The sequence below is a fragment of the Poecilia mexicana genome, unplaced genomic scaffold, assembly GCF_051168715.1.
Source record: "Poecilia mexicana isolate PSO_F unplaced genomic scaffold, ASM5116871v1 scaffold_8, whole genome shotgun sequence".
In the NCBI taxonomy this organism is placed as follows: Eukaryota; Metazoa; Chordata; class Actinopteri; order Cyprinodontiformes; family Poeciliidae; genus Poecilia; species Poecilia mexicana.
The window spans coordinates 8,850,208-8,876,071 of NW_028263377.1; the positions used below are offsets into that span (position 1 = coordinate 8,850,208).

Here is a 25,864-nt window from a genome sequence, read left to right on the forward strand (position 1 = left end):
ACCTGTCAGCTGGAAGTGTTAATCTTGTAAAACAAGACAAGCAGGTGCAAGGCAAAGTGGAGGATCACTGGAGAGCCAAACAACTGCAGACTTCATGATTTATTCTGTTGATCATGGGGATAAAAATGTAACTTATTGTTTGTATTTCTACCGTTTGTGAGCAGAAAAGCAGCAGCTATGCCTCGACCAAATGGCTGCTCTGTGAGTAAAGAAGGATGGGAGTCACACCAGGTCATGATGGTGGAGCCTCTGGCGATCAACGACTCAGAGGTTCGTCTTCACTGGACTTTGAATGGACGATCTGTTTCTCTATAAATTAGATCAATATTGGACAGTGTTTTTGTTTGTTTGTTTATTTAGGTGTTTTCTATAATAAAAAAGGAGAAGCACAAGCAGACGAACAGTCTGGAGCTGATAGCGTCCGAGAACTTCACCAGCAGAGCCGTCCTGGAGGCTCTTGGCTCCTGTTTGACCAACAAGTACTCTAAAGGGTTTCCTGGTCAGAGGTGCATTTCCTGCTAGAGGCTCACTTTATGGCAGATTTGATTTTATCATGCAATAAATACAGGTGTGCTGTGTCTGTGTAGCTGCTACTACGACGGGCTGGAGTATAACGATGAACTGGAGACTCTCTGTCAGAGGAGGGCCCTGGAGGTCTTCGGTTTGGACTCTGAGAAATGGGGAGTGAACGTGCGGCCGTACTCAGGTGTGAAATCCTGATCAACCTGCCTCTAAGATCTGCTACACTGTCTTCACACGTGTCTGTTTCACTCCGTAAGGGTCCCCTGCCAACTTTGCGGTCTACACGGCCGTTGTGGAGCCACATGGTCGGATCATGGGCCTGGACCTTCCCGACGGGGGTCACCTGTCGCATGGCTTTATGACTGAAGGGAAGAAAATCTCAGCAACGTCCATCTTCTTTGAAACTATGCCATACAAGGTTTGAGTTCGCACGTTGTTGTTTTTTTTTTATTTATTTTTTTAACAACTGGACAATTAAACACCCAGGAAAAGGTTTCTTAAAATCCAGTTGATTGTGGGGTACGTACTTGGATGGAGTACAAGCTACGATCCTCTAAGCATGTCTTCCTCAGATTCCTTAAAAGTTTTGACCAGAAACATTCGAAAATGGATTCAGTCCAAGTCTGACACCAATTACTAATTAATAATCACTAATTATGTAACCAAGGCAGCTGATTCTCAATGCATTTTGTTGAGTTTGTTGTAAATAAATTGCATTCTTACTGGAGAAGAGAGTGATCGTTCTTTGACAACACAAACGATATGTTATAATCTTATTGGTGCGTGATTGAAAATACAAAATGCTACAATCAATGTCAGTATCACTAGTACAGTCATACGTGCACTGAAGACAAAGAAGTCAGGAGAAATGATGCCTGAGTGCAATTAATGGAAGACCTAACAAACCGGCACCATGTCCAGGGATTTAAAATGGTCCTAATTTGATTTGCTTTAATTTGATTTGCTTCTAAGTAGCAAATGGCAAATATTTAATATGTGTTAGCAAACTGTACAGTTATCGTGTTAACAATTGCTCCGGTGAGTTGAAGCATTAGATTATGTTTTACTCATGAAGGCTTAGTTATGCAATGATGAAATTGTTTTTTTTTTTCATTATTATTATTTTTTTTAGAAAAACTGTCACTTTATTCAAACAACATAAGTTAGTCCATAATTCTCACAACATGTCGTTTTGACCTGAAAAGTCGCGTGAAGCTAATGCTAATTATCTGACAGTTGGGAAAAGTTTAAACACTGATGTATATCCAGGCATCAGATGCAGTCAGACACTTTTTCATTTAGCTCAGACACTAAGAAATATGACAACCAACTACTAATTTTGAAGGTAAAATCTAGCAACAGGAAACTCTGGAGTTATCAGTTATTTTTTTTAAAAACCCAATCTGTCAGTGTTAGCATATGTTTTGTTCAGACAGGAGGCCAAAATCTGGCTACTAATCATCACAGCTCTCTGCTGTAGCTGAATTTGCTTTGGAAAAATAGGAGAAAAGACTATTACACTTTTCTTTTTTTACTTTAATAATATCAAAATTTGCAGGTCTTGCAGAAGTAAAATGAGATCAGATTTCCTTATAGGTTAACTTAACCTGTGGCCATAAATTATTTTAGGATATGTTCATAAATGTAGCAACATAGCAATGAAGAACAATCTGTTCTGATGCCGTATTGCTGTTCTTTCTCAAACATTCAAAATGCAAATGCAAGACAGATGATTTATGCGTCTTAACCTGTCGGGTGCTGAAATTGCTGCTAGGTGAATCCAGAAACCGGGTACATTGATTACGATAAACTCCAAGAAACTGCACGGCTGTTCCAACCCAAGCTCATCATTGCAGGTAATTTACACACACACACGCACAGAGTGTGTGTATGTATACCTTCTGTTTTACTTAACTTCTTTACCTTTGTTTGGTTCCACTTTTTAAGGAACGACCTGCTATTCCCGTAACCTTGACTACGCCCTCTTGAAGCAGATCGCCAATGAGAACGGCGCCTATCTGATGGGAGACATGGCTCACATTGGTGGACTGGTGGCTGCCGGAGTCGTGCCGTCGCCCTTTGACCACTGTGACATCGTCACGACAACGACTCACAAAAGTTTGCGAGGTTGCCGTGGTGGACTTATCTTTTATCGGAAAGGTAGGAAAGACCCAAAACACTTGAATAAAACTTATGGTAAGTGACTTAATGCTCCCACAATACCTGTCTGCTCATGTTTTAAAGGTTTTTTTTTTTTCTGTTTCTCCCTTTTCTCCAGGAGTAAGGAGTGTGGACACCAACGGCAAGAAGACGCTGTACAACTTGGAGTTTTTGATCAACCAGGCTGTGTTTCCAGGGCTGCAGGGAGGGCCACACAACAATGCAATTGCAGGTACAATTTTTATCGTTATCATTTGTCTTTAATGGCAGCAGCAGCAGCTCTGTCACTGAGGTAATGTCCGCCCCTGGCAGGTGTTGCCGTGGCTCTGAAACAAGCCATGACTCCAGAGTTTAAGGCTTACCAGCTGAAGGTTCTTGCTAACTGCAAAGCTCTGTCCAGTTCCCTCATGGACCTCGGCTACAAGATCGTCACTGGTAGGCATCGCACACATATTGGGCTAATTAGAAACATCCAGGCAGAAATGATTATTTTCTTACAGCAATGGGAAACGCTTCCAAGTAATCCTGTTTACTTTCATTCTCAAGAGCTACCATCCTGCATCCATTAGATGCTTCCCATCTCCAACATGAACAACATTAATGAAATGGTGAAATTCCTCCATTATCATGTCATTCATCTCCACACACACCAGATAGACAGTCATTCATTCGAATCAGTTCTGTTAAAAAACAAATGCGTCTAATAGGAGCAGAAAAGTAGCACTACAAGGACTGGAGTCTGGCACGTTTTGTTAAGACAATAGATTTTCTATTATTGCGAGTGATTTGAGTTTGTATATTGTGTGTGCTGGATCTTTTTCTGCTGTTTGTTGCTTCCTGTACAGGCGGTTCTGACAATCATCTGATCCTGGTGGACTTGCGCGATAAAGAAACTGATGGAGGACGAGCTGAGAAGGTCTTGCAAGCCTGCGCCATTTCTTGCAACAAGAACACCTGTCTAGGTATTCATTATATTATTCTATAAGTAACATGGACAGAGGTGAAACTGAGAGCAACCACCTCTGCCATCATCTACACACACATTGATACGCAAAGGCAGTTTGGAGAGATTAATAAACCTATTGCGGAAACCATTTTTTAAATTGATGTGTATTTATTTATTCTGGTAATTTATAAAAAAGAGAGAGAGAGAGGGGAAAAAACACAATGCAGAAAAAAATATAAGCAAAACAAAAAAAGAAAAAGAAAAAAACAAAACTAGTACAGAAATAGATAATATTTAAATGCTTGTCAATGGAAAGACTAAAATGTGTAGGTGGAATCAGGAGCATGTTATAGCTTCACTTTTATGTATAAATACACCATCAGAATTAAAGTAGCCAAATTTTTCAAATATATTTTCTAAGACATATCCCCAATGAATTCCAACTGTAGACAAACTTGTAAAAACGAAAAAAAAAAAATCATAATCAAAAATTATTGTATTTTTTTTAGAAAGTGATTTTTATACTTTTTTTGTTTTTATTGAACATGGTTTTAACTCTTCACAACAATTATTCCACACCTGAGTCTCTCTATTTTTTTAGGCTTGTATTCCCCCCTCCTATTTCTGGTTTGCAGTTTTGTAGTCAAGTATCTAAAGGTGTCCAGTTGAAGTAGTATATGCTAAATTATTGATTCCTATAATGATACTATAATAATACAAGCTATAATAAAACAATGTCCTTTGAAAGGGTATTATATAAGATTGGTCCTGTAAAATCTGGTTCATAAGAGGGCAGTAGGAAAAGCCATGGACTGCCAAGCCATTTACATTTTGTTAATGTAAACAAAAGAGCAATTTAAAAAAAATCAACCTTTAAATTGGTCTGAAGAAAATTATGTTTGAAAACTACACCAAAAAGATCATTGCATACATAAAATGTATGTGTGTGTGATTTTTCTCTTTTTTTTTCTCCATAGGTGCTACTAGTGCTTTGCTCCCAAGCGGTCTGAGGTTTGGCTCTCCAGCTCTGACCTCCAGAGGTTTGGTAGAGGAAGACTTCAAAAAAGTGGCACGTTTTATCCACAGAGGTAAGCTTCAGTAGCAAAAAGGAGACATTCACCACAACAAGCATTATTTAAGTATAAGGTTCGCCATACTTTCTCCCTCCAGGTATTGAGTTGACTTTGGAAGTGCAGAGAAGTCTGGACCCCCGGGCCACCCTGAAGGAGTTCGTCCAGGCGTTGGCGCAGGGAGGGAAGCTGCAGCAGCGGGTGGCTGAGCTCCGGACTGAGGTGGAGGCCTTCGCCGGGCAGTTCCCTGTGCCGGGCCTTCCTGAACTGTAGACACTCGGGCAGGGTCGCTGCTCAAATCCAGACACCCGATTATGTCTTTGAAACAGGTGGTGCCCATTTTTTCCATGTTGGGGATGAAGCAGTGGGGGAATCCACAACCAAACTGGGAGCTGGCTGATATTCCCATTCACCAGTTGTTGCCTTTATATGTTGTTTTGTACCTGTATCATTTTATGACTGATTTTTATTTCAGGTACAAAAAGTATCCATCTGTTATGGGATGTTTCCTAGCCACCTGGGTGTCATTTTTTGCCTCTTTACTAATTATTTCAATTGCATTTTTCCATAACCTACTACTAGTCTACAGTAGGTAAACTGGGTAACATGATTAAGGGTTTCTCTCATACTATATAGAGGTCGACTCGCTCAAGCAATAATCCAAACCACAATTAGTCGAACAGAGTTGGATGCAAACTTTTATGTGCAGCTATTTTATTTATTTGGTATAGAGACAAGCTTAAATGTTGAAGCAAAATGTTTGACACTGCAGCTACAAAGATGATACAATTGAAAAAAATCATTAACTTCTGAATTGTTTTCACAGTTATTAAGTGTTTACAAGCTACTTCAGGAAATAATGCAATGTAATATTTTTATAAATGAAAATTCTGGATGTAAATAATGCAAAATAATTTCACAAATAAACCAATATTGTTGCAATCTTTAAATAAAAAAAAAATTAAAACAAGCAAGTGTTAGGTTTTTTAAATATGAAAACATATTGAGATACTTGTGTTAGATTTAAAGAAATTTTAATTGTTGTGAAAAAAAATTAAAAACAACGATATTACTTATTCTTTTAACTTCAAGTCAAAAGACGTTATCGAAAAAAATATGTAAAATTTATCATAATTGTAGCTCATTTATGTGCTGGTGGTTTTCTATAATAGAAAGACCTTAAGCTAAAAGGTTAAGAGAAATATGTAAATAGCCTACGCATTTACATACTTATCAAAAAATTTTAGCTTGGGTCAACATCTAAAATTGTGATAACTTAAGTAATATATTTTATTGTTTTCACTGTTGTAAAATACTTTTTGAAAACATCGATAATCTACCAGAAATGAAAACATCTCGTGAGGGATGCTCGGTGGTCTAACAGTAACAACTCGCGCATCGATTAGTGCTGTCTGCTTCTGGTGCGCGCGCCTCCTCACACGGAGAGAGAAGCCGTCCGATAATAAAAACACTAACAGCTACGAGCCATGTTAATGTTTCCAGGCTGTTTTTGAAACACCGAAGCTACAAACCAAAACAAAGTCGATGGTTTGCGGTTGTTATTCGCTCGTCGGTTAGCCTAGCTAACCCGTTTAGCTGCCAGAGACTGGTTAGCTACTAGCTAACAGGGTTCGGTTGCAGGTTAGCTTAACGGAAAACTAACCGTACAGTTGTTTGAGTTTGAAAGCTGCAAACTGACGCAGACATGCAGGAGTTACTGGCCAACGTGGATCACATCAAGTTTGACCTGGAGTTTGCTGTGGAGCAGCAGCTCGGAGCGCAGCCTCTGCCTTTCCCAGGCATGGATAGTAAGTGCCGCTGTGCTAACCCCTGCTAGCCGCTGTGTGTGAACCACTGGAGGAGCTAGCAGACACTAAACTTCAGTGGACGCACATGTTCCCTTTATTTAGCTTTCAATTGACCGTGTGATGATATGTGTCTGCTTTCAGAGTCCGGGTCAGCTGTGTGTGAGTTCTTCATGAGGGGAGCTTGTATGAAAGGTAAAGAAACCACAATTTCGGCAGGTGTTGCGTTAGCAGCTCAGCTACCACTAAAGACCTCTGTTCACAAATCCAATCTCAGCAGATCGTATCTTTTAACAGCTGATGTGTTAAGTGTTCTAGATTGAAAATCCTTCTTGGATCATTTATAAAATATAGGAAAAAAACTGGATAAAGAGTAAAAATACTGTACAGTGAGGGCAAAATTTCAACATAAATACAGTGTAGTTTATAAGGAAAGGTGCACTTCACTCCAACGGAATGTGCCACTGATTTGGTTAATTTAAAATGTACAAAATGTGCATGTCAAATTCAAACATCAAAAAGACAGACTTAACATTTACTGACAGTAAAAGCTGAGCAACAGTTAAAGTTGCACACAGATATATTAAAAATGGACTGAGAGTTTTGTAAATATGTTTGGAGGGGGGAAAAAGGCAAACAATGTTATCGTTCTGAGAATAACGCTATAGACTTGGTAGAACAGTTAGGGATGAAATAATTTTTTTCCAATCGTTTCTGCGTGATGAGTTGTAATCCCTCATGTTGCATTTTGCAGGCGGGATGTGTCCGTTCCGTCACATCAGCGGAGAGAAGACGGTGGTGTGTAAACACTGGCTCAGAGGCCTGTGCAAGAAGGGAGACCAGTGCGAGTTTCTCCACGAGTACGACATGACCAAGATGCCCGAATGCTACTTCTACTCAAAATTCGGTTGGTTCGCGCTCGCGTTTCAATTGTACTTGACCTGGGCAATCGGTCACCAACCGTTTGATACCAATGATTGCGTTTCAACCCTCAGGAGAGTGTAGCAACAAGGAGTGTCCCTTCCTGCACATCGATCCGGAGTCAAAGATCAAAGACTGTCCGTGGTACGACCGAGGATTCTGTAAACACGGTGAGGTCCAGTTGTCTCTTGGAGAACCGTTGGTACTTTTCACATTACAGCCACAAACTTTGGTGTGTTTTATTGTGATTATGAGCGATAGACCAACGCATAATCTCACACAATTATGAAAGAGACGTGAAACAAAAGCTGGAGAGATTCCCAGCTCCTGTGTGATAGTTTGTCAACGGGACAACTATTAGTTAGGGTGGGAGATCCACTGCCTACACTGGAATAGTTTAAATTAAAACAGAGTTCAGATCTGAAACCTGTTGAGTTTTGTTTTAGTTTGTGGCTGATCCTGACTAGACGTGTAAATACTCATGAGATGTGAAGATGTAACACATCTTCACATTTCTGGCAGAGTGCCCAGAAATCTTGACGTCATATTATGGATTTCTCCTCTAACTCCGTGCGACTCTTTCCTGCCTCAGGTCCCGACTGCAGACACAGACACACACGGCGGGTAATCTGTGTAAACTACCTGGTGGGCTTCTGTCCTGAAGGGAAAGCCTGTAAATTTATGCAGTAAGTCCACCACTCTGTTACAGTTTTACAGCCATCACATCTTTTTTTAACCTTGTAAATAAAGATTAGATTTCATTAAAAAAAGTGTGTTTTATTTGGATAAATATTTTCAAATCTGAGAGTTTTATAGATTTAATATGTATATTTTTTCCAACAGCCCTCGGTTTGAGCTGCCAATGGGAACGTCCGAACAGCCTCCTCTGCCACAACAAGCACAAATTCAGACCAAGGTAACGTGATGCATAGATGAATACACACTCACTTGTTTTAAATCCTGCAATTAAACAGTTAGTCTAATATCTAGCTTTAAACTGCAGATATCTGACTCTTTGTGGCTTCACTAAAAACGTCTGACTCTTGCTTCACCTCGTCTGTTCGCTGCCGTAGTTGATTTGCCAGTTTGTTTCTTGTTGCAGGCTGCGTCCGTCAACCGCTCATCGCTCTCTCTCATCCAGCTGACCAACACCAGCCCCATCCAGCGGCCGCAGAACAACATAAATTCTGGAGTCCAGCAGAACCACATGTCCGTCAACAGAGGGCCTCGGCCTCTGGACCAGGTCACCTGCTACAAGGTGAGGCGTCGCGTTAAATCTCCCTGTGGCGAAAAATGTAATTAGGATAACTTCTAGTGTCTTGTATGAATAACTGATTCAGGGGTTAAGATTTACCTTTTGGGTTTTATTATAAAATTTGAATGTTAAAGCTTTGTCCACATATAAAGTTTTATGCCTTTTCCAACTCTTGAGAAATATGAATTTTGAATATTTAAAGTAGGGCTGAAACAATTAATCAATTAAATAATCGTCAACTAAATTAGTAATCGATTAATCGTTTACTGGAGTATACAGAACTCTAAAAATGGCCACTTTCTAAAAAAAACCCAACATACTCGGAGCAATAATGATGCCAAAACTGTACAAAAATACTTTGCATTTAAGATATGTAAAATAAACAAGTTTACCTGTAAACCTGTTCTTAAGTGGCATAGTTTTAGCTTCACCTGGTTCAAATTTTGCAAAAACAATTAGGTACCTTTATTAATAATATATTTAATTTATAATGCCCTTTAAATTCTTAGATCTCAAAGGGCAGGAAACGAGAACAAAACAACCAATTGTAATGGATAAGAATAATTACATAAATGAATAGATACATAAATAAAAGATTAAAACAAATATCTAAGAAAATAAACCAAAATTTTGCTATCAAATTATGAATCCAAAAACAGATTAGTACAGTATTTCTTTAGCAGCAGATGCATCCTTTGCAACAAACGAACCGTACACTAGATGGATGCTGTTTTTGGCAATAAAATGTTTTTCTTTCAAAAAAAAAAAGTTATTTGCATCTTTAACACATTTCTAAAAGGCTCAAGTGGTTAAATGGAAAATCTCCAGAATGTGCCAGTTTTTTTTTGTTTTTTAAAAGTCAAAATGATTAATTACTAAAATAACGGTTAGTTGCAGCCCTTATTATTTAATCACTGAACCTTTTGTTTCATCTGTCGGCAGTGTGGAGAGAAGGGCCACTACGCCAACAAATGTAATAAGGGTCACCTCGCCTTCCTGAGTGGACAGTAGCCTTCAGCCTCCAGGGTTTAAATCCAACATGGACACCAGCTGCCCCGGACGTCACAGCGGCTGAAGGCAGGACGCCTCTGAGACCTCCGGCTTCTCCACACGGAGGTGGACCCGGCCACAAGGAGAAACGGGCGGCGTGAACGCAAAACTAAACTACTCCCGTTTACTGCCACATGGAAAAAAACACCAACGAATGAATTAAGGACAGATTAATGTTGCGGAAGAGGAAAGGGCTGATGTACAACATTCAGAACTTTTTTTTTTTTTACTTTACCGGACAAACAACTTTGTAAAACGGAGGAATTAAACAAATGAAGACGGTCCTGTACGAGCGCATTACCTTCACTTTCTTACTGTACATCTCAGGCCATGTGACTGCACCAGCATTCTGCTGCCCTAATGTCTGACTGCAGAAGCAACAAGTGGCGGCAGCAGGAACCAGACCGCCTCTACCGCGGACGTCAGAGGCGGCCTCGGACCGAGCCTCGGCGGTACGGATCAGCCGGGGTGCTTTAGTTCACAGCCAACTGATGCAGTCTGGATTTATTGTCTGTACCAAATAAATGGCGTTTTTGTCAAACCTTGAGGTGTTGCTGCACAGAAAACGACGCTCTCGCGTGTTTATATACTTTTTATTGGTCACAACAGTCACATATTACAAACAATATTACTAACATATTGCTCAGCTAACACAATGTAGCTGAGCATATAAAGAGCAAGGGGAGACGCTGGTTTGACCCCCTGATGGCGTGACGGCTGCTGGAGACGCTCAGTGGTACTTCCTCCAGCGGTCGTGCTCTGATGGAAAATGAATGAAAGCAAAATATTTAGAAGTAAATATTGGCATGTTGGTGTATGAGAAATGTACGAGTTGCATTTTTCTTACTGATGTGGTCGAAGCTCCACACGTAGCTGATGACCACGTATCCAAACAGAAACATGGAGATCCCACCAATGCCTCCCTTCTTTACATTGATGTACTTCTTGTAGTACCAGTCATAGCCTGGGAAAAGGACAGTTGAAAGTTTAAAAAAAAAAAAAAAATAGGGCTGATAACGTTAACCTTTGATTGCAATATTTGGTAGGCAGAGGCCAAGCATTAAAACTGCCCTCCAAAAACACATTTAGCCAATTGGGTGGATTACTAGGGAAGCTGCAATACTATTTATGAATGCTGAAGTGAAAATCTTATGATTAACCCACATTTTCCTCATAATTTTGTTCAATACAATCAGCAGATCAGTCACTATATATATATATCTGTATATATATATATATCCAAGTCAGGGCATCTGGTGCAGTGAAAGTTTGTAAAAGGCCACTTGCATTACCAGTTTCCCCCAGTGTTTTATAAGCCTGGCGGGCCACCAGGCTTTACTTGTGCCTCCACCAGGCTAAGCATTGCTTATTTATTTAAGTCTTTTTAAAATGTTTGCATTTTTTAAGACTTTATTGTTGGTGTTCAGGTGTTAATCTTCCGATAGCACAAAATTATCGAGTGATGTGTTCAAATTTCCTGTCAACTTTAAAAACGTATTAACTGAAAAACACGAGGGGCCACTAAACGAATGACTGCCCTAGCGCCCCAAACACCGGGCTTAGCAAGTTTTCTGGGGGAAATCTTGCATTACAGTATTTACATGCAAAATGTACATGTGCAACATTTGAATTGTGCAAAATGTTTCATCTGAGCAGCTTTTTGCAAATATTGGTACTACAAGGCTAAGTGTGATTCAGGGTGTTGCACATCTTTACTTGGTCGGGTTAAAAAGTGATAAATGTGGATCACAATTAACATAAATATGTTTTTAAAAGATGCTTTGCATAACCAGTCGTAACGGAAAGTTTAAAGTATGAATGCAAAATCATTATGACCCCCTAGACCAGATAAGAACTGGTACAGTGCAAAAAGTCAGACTCATTTCCTAAGCTAAACATTTCTTTTTTTGATGAAAATAGAGACGGATTCCTACAGATGAATGGGTGACACTGCTCCTGGTTAGCTTACCTCCGGTGAAACCTCTCACGAGTCCGTTCGGGGTCAAGTCTCGACCTGCGAGCCATCTAGGCAACTCTTTCAGCTTCACATCCGCCAGACTCTTCTCTACAACTGGAACTGATCAAAAGGGCGGACATGGCAACAAAGTAAGAAACGGCAGCATACTCAACTATTTTATTTTTCATAAAACCACGTCCAAAACGTTAGCTTAGACTCAGTATAGCGAACCTAAAAAGACCTTTATATGCAACAAAACAACGGTTAAAAGTGCGCCATCCCAACGGAAAGTAATTTGTTTGTGTGTTTTGTGACTATAAAGGCTGTCAGTTCATAGAAGTTGATATTTTCAATGGAGTTGTAGCTGACGCGCAAAGTCCTTGACGCGAGTCAAAGGATTCAGTGCGGCCTTCAGTCCGAAACACTCACACAGCGGAGTAAATCACCACCGAAATGAGAAATTAACCAAAACAGCAACTGAAACAGTCGATATATACACACAACAAGCCACATAAAGTATATAAAATAACGGTTAGTACAGCAGAGGACACGCTAAGCTACCTGCTTTGTCCGCCATCTTGACCGGTGCAGGAGGGGTTGCAGCGGGGAATGATGGGAATAAAAACAGGAAATGCATTGTGGGACATGGAGTCATAATTTGAGCCCGTTTGAGTTCCCCATAAGCTACTGCGGACAATGATGTGTGTATTTTTGACCGTAGAATATAACGCACAGTCATAAAATAAAAATAAATATCGGAAGGCTGCTGAAAAGATGATGACTGTAAACAACAAAATATAACTAAGATACAGTAGCTAAACCAAATACATATATTCATTAGTTAAAAAACGTATTGATTTTTATTTTCAGGCAAAGCAAACACAAGTGAACAAGTATTAAGTCTAACAAATCCCTCTGAAACAAAGACGTTTAATAATAAAAAAATGGGTAAATAAAAAGATTAGCCTGAAACTTTTTACAGCATTAGATAGAGAAACACAAAGAAAATTCAGTTTGCAGCACTTTCATTGAAAAAAGACCTGGAAAAGCTTCTGTTACAGACATTTTTTCCTGCCTGTTCTGTAACTTAAAAAATAAATAAAAATAAAACAGATAAAGTACCCAAATAGGCTACATTGTCAACAAATTTGCCGTTTCCTCATAAGTCCTCACCTAAAGAAGCAGTTTTACACAAACTGTGTCAAAATATGTTTTTGAAATTTGTCAGAAATAAATTAACCACATTATATCAGCATCTTAGAAATAATAACGTAGATAATAAGTCCATGTTATTTATGTGCTCTTTATTCCGAGTTTCAGCCAGTTACACATAAGAGCGAGAATATAGTTTCATTGAAATCTATTTTTTTTTAAATTGTTATTATTATTATTATTTTTATTGGAAGCACAAAACATAGCTCACCAATATTAAAACTGACTAGCGCTCATGAAGTGGGAAAAGAATCACTGGTAATGAACCAAATGTTAAAATATAAAACAGATCTTTGTTGCAATTTTTAATGTGTCCACTGGATGGCAGTAGAAGAAGCTTTAAAGATCCATTTTTTTTCATATTAATCCGTGTTTTTAGTCAATATATTTTCTGATTTTTCTTTAGTATACCCTTATGGCAAGCAGTCTATTATTATTATTATTATTATTATTATTATTATTATTATTATTATTATTATTATCTTTTAAAGCTGCCCTACCATCAAAAATAACATTCGTGACCTGTCCATGTCCTGAGAATGGTCTTGTGGATCTGAATTAGATTTTTACATCTTGTACATTTTTTACATCCTGTAAATGTTTAAAGACTGAGGAATCAGGTAGAGCCTCAAGTAAAAATATTAAACGCTCAGTGACTACCCATTTCTTTTTAGAGTAGTATTTCATAATGCCCAGACTCAGCGTTTATTCAGAAGAGAAATCCACAGTATCTTACTGTACTGTACTGTATCTTCTGTACCCAACATTGACCATAAGCTGCTTTTCCACATACTTGTCTTTTGTTTCACATCAAACTCATGTGAGGTCTATTGTTATGGTAACATATCTTTTCATGCAGTAGATTGTATGCGTAATGTTTTTTGAAGGACGAATTATTCATCTTGTGTTGCATTTTGCTATGCGTTTTATTTGTATATCTTTTGTGCTTCATGAAAAATGATAAACACTTTCCAATTTTGAATCAAGGCCATTCATTGGTTCAGGGTAATTTATTTATTCATATATTTATTTCTTTTTTTTTTTCAAAACAAAATTGCATTCACAAATTTACTGCAAACGGAAACTGGGATTTACAAAATTTATACAAGACATAAAGCAGCCTAAACAGGCAAGAAAACATAGCTTAGTGCCTTGCTCCATTTTCTTTATCACCCTTACTGCAGGAACCCCTTCCCCTCTAAATAACAGCATGTTTGATGATAAGTATTTTTACAATAACGACCTGAAGGCTTTATAACGCTGGTGTCTCCTGAGGCTCAATCAGAGGAATCATTTTTCTTATGGCAAAAAAAAAAAAATAAATAAATAAAAAAAAAAAACGATCAATGTGGAGCTCAACAGCCTGCAGCGCCGATACAAAATGTTCCCTAAGATATAGCTGTGCAGACTGGGGCCTATTTGTGTGTGGGTGTGTGTGTGTGTGTATGTGTGTGTGTGAGGAGAGAGACAAAGAGAGAGAGAGAGAGAGAGAGAGAGAGAGAAAGACAGAGCAGCAGAGGTAGTGTGGAGCTCCTGTCCCAGCTCAATGCAACCACTAATCAATAACCTCAGTCCACCCACACACACACAGTGAGTGAATAGGTGTGTGTGTGTGTGTGTGTGTGTGTGTGTGTGTTTGTGTGTGTGTAGGGGTGTGTGTGTGTGTGTGTGTGAGTCTGAAACGGGCCCTCATCCAAGAATCACCACTAACCTCTTTGCTTTATTAGACTGATTTTTCCTGCTTCTCTTTAACGACTTCCATCAGATGGATAGAACCAAGTTCAGGTTGAGATAAAGACAGAAAAGAAGCTAAGAAAAAAAAAAAAACACAAATTGACAATGCTCTGTTTCAATTGTAAATACAGATTCTAAAATCTTTATTTTATTACTTTCGCATTTCAAATATGTCTCCATCTAAAAAATAAAACCACATGGATTTTATACATGTAAAGATGCAGACAAATATGTTGGCACCTCTTGCAGCATAATCTCTCTCTCAAAACAATGAGAAAAATCTATCCCTCATTTTTTCCTAAACTTTTCTTTTAACTAATCAATTGTTTTTATTACAATGAATTAAATTAATTATTGTTATTCCTAAAATATACACATTTTTAATTGTATTTAAAATAATTTTTTCCCTTGTATAGTATTTAAGTTGATATGACCTTTCAGGAACCTTTAATTTGTAAATCATTAGTTCCTGTTTCCCAGGGGTAGACATATGATGTGAGTCAAAAAATCACCCATGTTTCTGTTGGTGAAATGCTCAATGAAAAGGATAGTAAATAAATAAACTAACAAAATCACAGCAACACGTGGGGTTTTGGAGTAACTACGTCTCCATGACGACCATTACTGTTTTCATGCCACCTGGTTGTTTTCTCCTCTCATTACAAACATAAACGTGGCATTTTCTTTCCTATCCTGGGATTTTTACTGAAAACAATGTGGTCAGATGCAACATTCCAGGTGGGTTGACCCTGAAACAAAGGATGAATAATGTGGGACCTAGTGTAAAGTATGGTTGAGGATCTGTGATGCTGTGGGCCTGTTTCCCTTCCAAAGACCCTGGAAATCTGCTTGGCAAATTGCTGGAAATCTCTTAAATACGACGACTTTAAAAACAAAAATTCTGGCAAGATCTAACGAAAAATGAGTCACGTCAGAACAGGAGTGGCTCAAACAAAACAAATCTACGTCGTTTTAAGGTTGTCTCAGCCTCCAGACCTTAATCCTGCAGAAAACCTGAGCGGAAAAGAACACACATAAGAGACAAGATCCACAGAGATAAGATGAAGATGATTAGTCAGAGATCTCTGCATGTGATAACCTTATGAAATATTATAGGAGAAGAGGAGGAGATGACATATTTACAAAATGAGACTGTATAAAGATTTAGAGGTAGAAACCAAATCATCAGAGATTCAATTAAGACAATTTTTTTTTAATTTCCAGCATCTAACATTTATAAAAATAAGTTTTTTATTTATTTGGTAAAATTATTATTATGTTATGAAAGTATAATAAAAGATTCTGCCTTCTCTCAGTGCTCACTGCACTGAAAGAAATACAGCATTCAATCAGAAGCAACCAATCAGAGCCAGGAGGAGAGTCTTAGCGCTGTCAATCACCCTCACACACTTCCCCTTTTCTCTCTGCTACGCTACAGCTGGCTCACCACAACATATCCAGCCACGAATGCTAAGGCTAGTTAGCCTGGCTACCAATGAGAGCAGATGAACAGTTTTCCTGGAATGGTAAACTTGCTTCTCCATTGGTACATTTAGCAGCGCGTACTCGAGCATCATTGACAGTGCTGAGACCCTCCTCCCGGCTCTGATTGGGTGTTTTTCGTCGACATGGAGGAGGTGGAGAAAACCGTTCTTGATCTGTCTCGTGTTAACCTGTCACAACACGGAGACGGCTTTAACGAATATATGAAGATTGTATTTTTGTGAAAGTTACACCTCACAGCTTTAACATCAAACTGAAGAGTAGATTCATCTCACAGCGCTCTGATTTACCCACAATCCGATCTATTCCCACACCAGGAATACATCTCCAACAGCATCCACCCTCCTGAACTCATCCACCCCAACCCGACACAAACGCAGAGAAGAATCCGGCCGGATGCAAACCTGGACCCCGTCCCGATCCGCCCCGCAGCACAGACTCTAATGAAATATCCGTAAAGGTCAGCAGAGACTCAGTGACACAGTCTCATCCAGTACAGGAGCGAGTTCACCTGCACGTTTATTGGTTTTACTTGCCGGAGCGCTCCCATAACTCTCCACTGGACTACAGAGGAGCGTTATGTGAGCCGCAAACCCAACACACTCAGGAAAAGAAACACGGGAAAAGAAAAGAAAAAAGGGACGAAGGACTGCTTCTTTTTCTTTCTTTCCATCTCAAGAGGCAGACGCCCTCGAGGTCTGCCACTGAGGCGCTCTTTGAAGCTGATGGAGAGGGATGGAGGGAGAGAGAGAAGAGATGTGTGGAAGGGTTTGAGACGGTGAAAAGAGAGGACGGGGATGAAAGACGCTGGCAGGAGAGACAAAACGATGGACACTGATTAGGGATAAATGAGAGAAAAGAGGAGTGAATAGAGACGGTATCTGCACACTGCTCTCTAATCTGTATTCGTCCTTTGTATATTCCCCTTTTCAACAGCCTTTTGTTCTCTTCATTTACCGATTGAGGCCACAAAAATGTCCCTTTTCACTTCGCCGTCCTTCCCATCCTGTGGTTCGTGCTTCTGTCTGGCAGAGAGACAGGCTTCAAGCAGACCGGACCGGGCAGGAGGGACGGCTTCTGGGCTGGACACCGGAGGATTTTCCTCATATTGTCAGAGGCATGAGGATCAATAGAACAGATACAGGAGCTCAGCAGTCTGCAGAGAGTCCTGGAGGAAACCCAGCATCAGAGCACTGAAAACCCCTGTTTCCTGAAACTCTGCTACATCAAACACACAACTCGCTGCTTTTAGGACTTAGCAGCTCACACTGAGTATCCTTTGCTCTGTTTGTTTATTTCTCTTTAAATGAAGCAGAGGCTGGTTCTTATGTCCTCTGCGCCATACTTTCTGTGAAAGGAACGTTTTCTGTGTAAACACCGGAAAAATATGGCCAGATATGGAAATCAATCAATCAATCAAATTTTATTTGTATAGCACATTTCAGCAGCAAGGCGAGTCAAGCAGCAAACCTGAGCTTGAAAGGAAAACTGAATTTGTGAATTTATAGGACTTTTTTAGCCGGTCAAGTCAAGTTTATTTGTATATTACAATTCAGCAACAAGCGAGTTCAAAGTGATGAAAACATAAGACAAAAATACCATCAAGAATAATCATCTTCAAACTTATCAGTGTTTTGGTTATTTTTAATCAAAGGGAACTCTAAGCAGGCAGCTTCTCTTGCTTTTTTTAACCTTAATTTAAAGAAACTCAGTGTTTCGTCTGCCTTGCAGTTTTCTGTAAGTTTGTTCCAGATTAGAGGAGGATGAGAACTGGGTACTGCTTCAACATCTTTGGTTCTGGTTCTGGTCACACAAATGACTCCTGACCAGGCGGCTCTCACAGGCTTCACCTTCACCTCACAGGCAAATCAAAACCTTAGATAATCAAAACCTTATCTAAGGTTTTGATTTGGCCTGAAGCCGCCGAGACAAACAGGAGCCGTTTAGGTCCAACACGACCTCTGACTGGTGTTTGGTGCTGAGGGAGATTCACACAGCAGACGGTAGGATACAGGAAGAGAACAACACACAGGAGCACACTGAGGCAGAGCCAGCAAGGCCTGGTGGTGTAGAAGAAACTCAGCATCCATCCATCCATCCATCCATCCATCCATCCATCCATCCATCCATCCATCCATCCATCCATCCATCCATCCATCCATCCATCCATCCATCCATCCATCCATCCATTCACCCTCACTCCCTCCCAGCCGTTTCTGTGTTTCAGACATAAATAATTAAATCCAGACTCTGTTTCTTTTCCTTGCTGCCCAGATCAGAGCCAAACAAAACAACAGTGTGTGTTTACAGTGAGTGTTTTCCAAGAGCTCAGGGCACTCTGCAGCTTTTATGGTCTCTTAGAGCAGCTGTGTGTGTTTGTGCATATACAAGTATCCCTGTGTTCTCTGCGTTTGCTTGTTCATTGTTATTATCGTGGTAGTTTCTCAGCGATCATAAAATATTCAGCTATAATCTGAACAGATGCATTCGTTTAATTGGGTACATGCAGTGGAACAGATCTTTCTGCTTTGCGTTGTCAAACTGTGTCCTTATAGTGACTAAACTGTGTGTTTTCTTCACTCCGATCAGAAGAGATCCACAAACAAAACACTGATTTGACATTTCATTTTGCCCACAATCTAAATGACAATGAATCAATTCTCATAACTTCCTTACCTTGATGGACTGATTCCGACTTGTCTGACCCGCACTGCAGTCAAATACTGAATATTAAACGTAAATAAAGGACAAAGCAGCATCTTGTTATGTGAAGGATTTGTCTGTGGAGCATTTAGCGTTTTTACTTTCTCCCTGCAAGCCTCCCACTCCATCCTATTTACCTCTGTGTTTCTGAAGGCTTTGGGTAAATCTCATTTCTCCACTTAGCTTTACACCTACGTTTCGTGGATCCACATCAAAGCTGCACAAATGCTTTGACACCCTTTGAACTTCTTCACATTGCAACTACAGATTTAGATTTGTTTTTTTTGTGGGGGGGGGATTTAATGTGATAGAATCACAGAAAGGAGAGCATAAAATAATTTACTGTGTATAAGTGTTTTGCACATTTATATTTTCATGTACAGCAGGAAATTCCTCTGGGCGTGTTTCAACAAGCTTTACACACAGTCTAACACTTTTTGTCTATTGTTCTCAGCAGAAAGGCTCAAACAGTTTGATTCTGATAATACATATAATTGTCATGTGTGGTGGTGAAGATGAACGCAGGAGACCCAGATGAAGATGATGAATTTAATGATGAGTGTAGCCCAAAAACAGTCCAGTCAGGCAGCAACAACAGCACACAGCTAATAACCGGTAGCAACTAACAAGGGGACTGAATACAGGAGCTAAGGCTAACCAGGACTTTAAACAGTGCGACTGGAGAGCAAGACGTAAGGCGAGGATCCGACAAGAGACAAAGACAACAGGTGGACTTAAATACACAGGGAGGGTAATCAAGGAATGAGACACACCTGGGAAGCAATCAACGGGCAGAGACTCACAGGAAGGAAACTGAACACAGAAAACCCTAAAAATAAATACACAGAAACACGGATCATGACAATGATCCCAATAAAACGCAATTAAAATAATACGTTTTTGTAATGTAGCAAGATAACGTAAAGAGTCACAATTGACTTTTGATGGTGACCAGCTGTGTTGAATCAGGTTGTGCTAATAAACATTACATATTTGAACCACCATCATGGTTTGAAAATAACAGTTTGAATAACAAGAAACTTTGTGATAATAGAAAAAAAAAATTTAAAATCAAAATCTCATAAACTATGAAAGTAAACATGAGCCACCAGGATGAAATGTTAATGTTGTATATTTGTGCTCTTTGCTTTGTCACCGTTGTTAAAATATACCCAGAATACATTTTTAACCTGAAGAAATTTAATAGTCATTATTTCTACATGGTTGAAATTTCATTTGTTATTTTTACTTCAAGCTAAAAATTCGCACCACTATTTCCATAGCTGTCTCTCAATATAAAAACCCAACTTTTCAAAACGCAGTGATGATCTCTGCATCTCTGCACTCCTGTGTTACAGCGAGCGTCTGATAGGAGTCGGTGTTCAGAGGCTCTGAATCAGGATTCACTTCTGTTTCCCCTTGAAGTTTCGATCCAATGAGAACGCACAACAACACACTTTTAAAGTTGGGAAGGAAAAAAAAACAGTCAGGGTCACAGTTTGTAAAGAAACGCAGGATTTAACTTTACAACGGCAAGCAGGGAATCAGAGCCCGGCTCTGACAACAAGTCCACAATGTCGCTCCGCATTTCCACTGACAGCCTGTTGGAGTTTTTCTTTTCCTCCTCCTTTCCTTTGCTGAAGTACCTTTACAGAATCTCTCCTGCCTCCTCCGTATTTCATATTTCTTCAAATAAAAACCAGGCTGCTGCTTTTCCAAGCAGAACAAGCTCTTGTGTTTCCATCCAGTTTGCACAAACTCCACCTGCTACCTGCAGATGCTTTCCCGTCTCCGGCTGATCTCAGCTGGTTTCAACTCTCCACCTCCTCAAGCTTCACTTCTCTGTTTTCAGTCTTCTCTGCCCATCTGTCTCCATCTCTCCATCCCCCCCTCCTCTGCCTCTGTGTTTACACCTGCCTCCTTCCTTTCATCTCTGCCTCTCCTTCCCCCATCCAGTTCCCTATTTCTCTCTCTCTCTCTGATTCCTCCTGCATCCCTGTTACAGGATTAAGCCTGCATTTGTCCCATCCTCTCTTTTCCTCTCTTTATTGCTCTAATTTAGTCTTCCTTTCCTAAAGCATCTCCCTCTCCAGAGGCGAGCTGTAGTACTATCAGCATGCAGAGTCATGGCGCTGTGGCTCTGGCGTCATTGATTGAACCGGGAGCTAAATATAGACACTGTTCAGGCTCAGCATCTTTTTTTTTTTCTCAAACCAGACTCAAAAGAGGGATGGAGGGATATACGTACATTTGCATACAGCTGTGAGCCAGCCAGTGTCATAAAAGAGCAGAATAAATACCGGCTGCTGATCAGTGCTGCAGCCGTAGGGTGTTGCAAAAGGAGGAAAAGAAGAAAATATGTATAGATAACTCCATTGGAGGGAAGGAGGCGTAGCAAGGCCTGACCTTTTTACACATTCATAGCAGAGAGCGGCTGAGGAAAATATTTATAGGACACACTCTGCTACACACGGTGCACATCTGCACCGGCAAAAATCAGCAGGAACTCATTCTTTTCTAGACGAACCGCCCTAGGGCCAAACAGCTACACCACAAACCGTCACTATTCAATAAGGAGCAGAACCCCGGAGCTGGGGGCTTTCTCACTGAGCAGACAGGCGACGGGTAAAGAGGAAGAAAGAGAGAAGAAGAAGAAGAAGAAGAACAAGAAGAAGAAGCTGTTTTTGTAATTTAGAGATTGTTTTAAATGGTAATTTAAGGATTGACTTCTGGAGTAGCATCTGAAACCAACACATGGTGGTGGTTTCAGATGGATTTTTAGAGTTTTTACAGACAACTGTGCCGCCAAGTTAAAAACTATCATTGCTGTTTAGCTAAAACGTGATGCTCCGTTCATGCATGTTTTACTGATGATGTGGTGTTTGGCTTTGCCTTGTCATTTACTGTATGAACTGCTTTCTGATGCAACTAACCTCCTATATATAGGTTTATCTAAAGATTCTCAACTGTACTGAGAACTGGACTTTGACTGGGCCACCCTAACACATGAATACTCTTCGATAGACAAGTTGAGCCTCTGACGAGGTCCTGAATCTTTTGCCTTCAACAAGTTTTCTTCAAGGATTCTTCTACATTTATTTCCATCCATCTTTCCATCAGTTTTAATCACCTTCCCTGGTTCTTCTTGAGAGAGGCATTCCCACAGCATGATGCTGCCACCACAATGTTTCATGGTGAGAATTTTGACTTCTTGCCCTCAAAGAAGTGAAACACAGCGTGTTGTTCACATTATGTAAATATTTCACTTCAAGTTAACACATTAAAAAAATGTGTTTGTTATGTTTACTTAATTAACTCTAGTGAAGATGACATGATTTTGCCCCATGTTAACGTTTCGTTTTGTGTGAACACAACCCAATTTAGCTAAGTGTATTTATTACACCGATACCTCTCATGGCCATACGGATTAGTCTGGATGTTGATCTGAAGACTACAGTTGGGAGCCCGCCACTTTCCGAGTTTAAAGACGTAAATTTACTTTGACAATCCCAATTTTCTCAAAGTTTTATCAGGTCTTTCTTTCTTTCTTTCTTTCTTTCTTTCTTTCTTTCTTTCTTTCTTTCTTTCTTTCTTTCTTTCTCTCTTTCTTCGATCTTGGATACTTCTTTAATGACGTTCACTTTCCTCTGCTAAACACAGTTGCTCGCCACATTTTCATATTTTCGTGTGTAAAACCTTTTGAAACAACCACATTATTTGAAAGTGTGAGTCAGGTCACTCCTCAGCTGCACAGTCTTCACTAAACATGGCCACTTCCTGCCTAAAACAACCAAGATGGCCGACCCGCGCCACAGCTAAACATCCTCTAACGCAGGAAGCAGCGGGTGACAGCTCAGCTCCATCTTCCTCTTACATAAAATCCATCTTAGCATTACTTATTCAGCTCCTCCACTTACCACAGAGTCCAGCCAGTAAAGCAGATGAGGTTTATTAAATCGCCACCGGCAGTTAATTTATTTCTATGCCAGCAAGCCTCTCATGTTTCTCCCTGTTTTAAACAAATAAAAAAAAGATGGTTCAGATACTGAGCTTTAGGACGCAACATATCAGATACATTTTCTGTTGGAGCGCATCTGCGATAATATTCACATCAATAATGCAGAAATACTGGAACGGTGCATTGAACCCTCTGTGAGCACATTTGATTCTGCACAAATTCATGACGAGCAATAAATAAATGATAATTCAGGATTACTAAATAAAGGAAGCCCAGTTCTCTTATGCGAACCGTAACATCAGCTTTACTGCAACGTTAGCAGATTAAATGTGTCCACAGAACACCTGCTAGCATTTTTATTTGTTTGAAATATTTTTAATTACCATACTTTAAGCATTTGTTGCTGAGGTTCCACATTTAAAACCTTAAAGTTTTAACCCTCCTGTTATGTTGCGGTCAAATTGTCCCGTTTTAAAGTTTAATTTTTTTTTTTTAAATGGTTGGAAGTATTTTTTTTTTTTTTTTGCATGAAACTTTTTCTATTTGTCTTAACAGGTGCACTCAACATATAAATTGAAAATTTATTCATTTTACACATTTGTAACCCCCCCCCTGCATCTACTTGTTACATCGATACTGTTTGGGTCAATTTGACCCGGCAGTCAAGTTAAAGTGCAAAAAAAGATTAAAACTGTCCAATTCTATATGTTTTCCTTGCAGCTATGAACCATATTTCACCACACACACACAAACACAACACACCACACACACACACGCAGACACACACTAGCCCACTTTCTCTCCACTCTCTTTACTTCACCATGAACTGCCAGAAAGCAGGTGTTCATACAACTTTTGATGGGAACCTTTTCCGTTCCTGTGGGCAAACTCCACCCACACTGAGTGGACACTCAGCAGAAGTGGAGGAAAACATAAATACTCTCTGCATGACTCATTTATCTTGATTTTAATCGATGGGTCAATTTGACCCGGAACAGTATGTGTGTCTCAAGTTCAATTATAAAGATCACCCATTGAAAAAAAAGAAAAATGTAATATCAAAATTTTTTCCAAAGATCACTTTCAAGGAAATTATAGTTTTTTTTTGTGTCTAGGTTTTTTTCAGTGGACATAAAAAATGTAAATTAAATTTTTTATGTCCAAATGAGTAATTGAGTAACTTATCGTCATTAATCCTTAATTTCTGAGAAATAAAAAAACATCATTGCACAAATATTGATTGAAATGGTTAGTATTGGAGTTAATAATCAGATACAAAAATGTTTTGGAGGAATTTTTTGCATGACTAAACACTCCCCGGGTCAAATTGACGCATGAACATTATTGCTGTACCTCAGAAACGAACAGGAGGGTTAAGGTGTTAAATCACCAAGCTGTTCAATCATCAGTCTTTCCATGAGGCGAAAAGTTGATCACTTCTGCACCGCTGAGCCTAGTAAATGAAAATATGTAACTGCCATACAGTAATTTATGACCTCTTGAAAAAGACAGTAGTTTGTTGCTATAGTTGATGCTGTAATAGATGCCTTGTGTTGTTTGTCGCACAAATTAAACTTTTAAAACTTTGCAGAAAGTCTCAATCCTCTGGGGAAACAAACATGTAATAAACTATTTGAACATCCTGTAAGTGTATTATTATGAATTATTGAGTTTTCTCCAACGCATATTACATATAAATAAAATATGATGCGTTGCCTAGAAATGTGGAAGCACAGCTGAGTCTACGATTTATTCTACAATCTCTTATGTTGTTTGCACCAGTGATGGTTGAGATGGGTGATATGGCTCACCACCCAGGGAGTCATGGCGACAGGGAAATTCAGCAGCAGATTGTTTTTATGTTTTTTTAGCACTTATTTGAAGCTTGTAACTCATGAAAAGCTTTAGATTCAAGGCTAAATGAAAGGACTATTAAGTTGTTTTTCTAACAGATTTGTGAATCTTTGATAATCTTTAGTTCAGAAACTGAGATATTCAGGTTACTGAAACCTGACTATGGGTTCAGTTGAGTAAATACCAAACACAGATTATTTGAAACACAGTTGGAGATTTGTGAAACTTTTACCTTCTGTACCACCTTAGATTCAGATGAAAAAATAAATCTTACTATCTGATTAATCTTCTCCGTCTGGTAAACCCAGCTGTGTTTTTCATGCTGTTGAAGCTTTCTACTTTATGTCAATCTACCTTAAAATAGATATGTAACTGAACCACCTCCAATAATCTTGTTGTATATAAGTTGTATTTTTTAAGTAGCATGTCAAACATTAAGGCCGTTTGAAGAAAGTGAATCATATTTTGGTGCAAACTAACTGCACTCTGCAACTAAGGTTCTGGCAGCAAATAATATAAACTAATCTGGATATATTTTGCATAATTTTCAGTTCATTTGTAGTATGCAAAATCTCTTTATGATTTGGTTTTATTCTAGTTTGCAAAGCATCGCATGTGACAAGAATGAGGAGCTATGAACAGCGTCCTACCCTACAGCAAAAACAATAACTTCTGCACAAAGGTTCTTTTTAAAAGATCAGCCGCTGTCCGGGTCATTTCGCAGAAAAGCGAATTCAGCACTTTGACTAAACCTGCTCCCTTTCTCCAGAGTCTCGGACTTGTCGCTATGCACAGGGTGCAGCAGCAGCAGCTCCCAGGATCTGCTGCGCTTTGCAGACAGCACACGTACACCTGACAAGACAGCCAAGCAGCCATTTAGCTAATTCCCGTCAGGCTTGGCTCCTCCGTGGCAACAGCGGTGGGTGGGAAATATGATGGAAGCCCTGCCAATAACAAAGCATTAGCATATTGAACTCAACTGATAAAACTGTCAGTCACACGGCGGTGATGGTGCCAGCATTGTGTTGGTGAGTCTGGCAGCGCAGCGCTTGTAACTCATAACTAAAAAAAAAAAAAATGGAGACAGAAAACTGATCAAATGGCCAGACAAGGAAACGAGGCGAAATCCTACAACACTGCAACTAATGACTTTGGTTTTTGAGTTAGATGTGATTTTTGTTTAAGATGGTACACTGTAAACAAAAACAAAACAA

The 25,864-nt window shown here is 39.4% G+C and overlaps 3 protein-coding genes across 3 annotated transcripts; 2 read left to right on the forward strand and 1 right to left on the reverse strand.

Moving 5' to 3' along the window:
* The first annotated feature begins 162 nt into the window (after window positions 1-162).
* LOC106933454 (serine hydroxymethyltransferase, cytosolic-like) lies at window positions 163-5,668 on the forward strand. The gene is made up of 11 exons (XM_015012719.2): window positions 163-270; window positions 361-506; window positions 588-706; window positions 780-940; window positions 2,297-2,378; window positions 2,470-2,682; window positions 2,801-2,914; window positions 2,995-3,117; window positions 3,528-3,644; window positions 4,606-4,716; window positions 4,799-5,668. Exons 1-11 carry the CDS (start codon window positions 178-180, stop codon window positions 4,969-4,971), a joined length of 1,452 nt encoding a protein of 483 aa, XP_014868205.2. The 5' UTR covers window positions 163-177; the 3' UTR covers window positions 4,972-5,668.
* A 417-nt stretch (window positions 5,669-6,085) lies between these two features.
* cpsf4 (cleavage and polyadenylation specific factor 4) lies at window positions 6,086-10,270 on the forward strand. Its single transcript, XM_015012732.2, has 8 exons — window positions 6,086-6,506; window positions 6,648-6,698; window positions 7,258-7,410; window positions 7,499-7,594; window positions 8,017-8,110; window positions 8,268-8,340; window positions 8,527-8,682; window positions 9,622-10,270. The coding sequence occupies exons 1-8, from the start codon at window positions 6,404-6,406 to the stop codon at window positions 9,688-9,690; spliced, it is 795 nt and encodes a 264-aa protein (XP_014868218.1). The 5' UTR covers window positions 6,086-6,403; the 3' UTR covers window positions 9,691-10,270.
* A 36-nt stretch (window positions 10,271-10,306) lies between these two features.
* On the reverse strand, window positions 10,307-12,342 carry atp5mf (ATP synthase membrane subunit f). The gene is made up of 4 exons (XM_015012733.2): window positions 12,248-12,342; window positions 11,699-11,806; window positions 10,577-10,693; window positions 10,307-10,488 (listed from the first exon to the last, which is right to left on the reverse strand). Exons 1-4 carry the CDS (start codon window positions 12,339-12,341, stop codon window positions 10,460-10,462), a joined length of 348 nt encoding a protein of 115 aa, XP_014868219.1. The 5' UTR covers window position 12,342; the 3' UTR covers window positions 10,307-10,459.
* Between the last annotated feature and the right edge of the window lie 13,522 nt (window positions 12,343-25,864).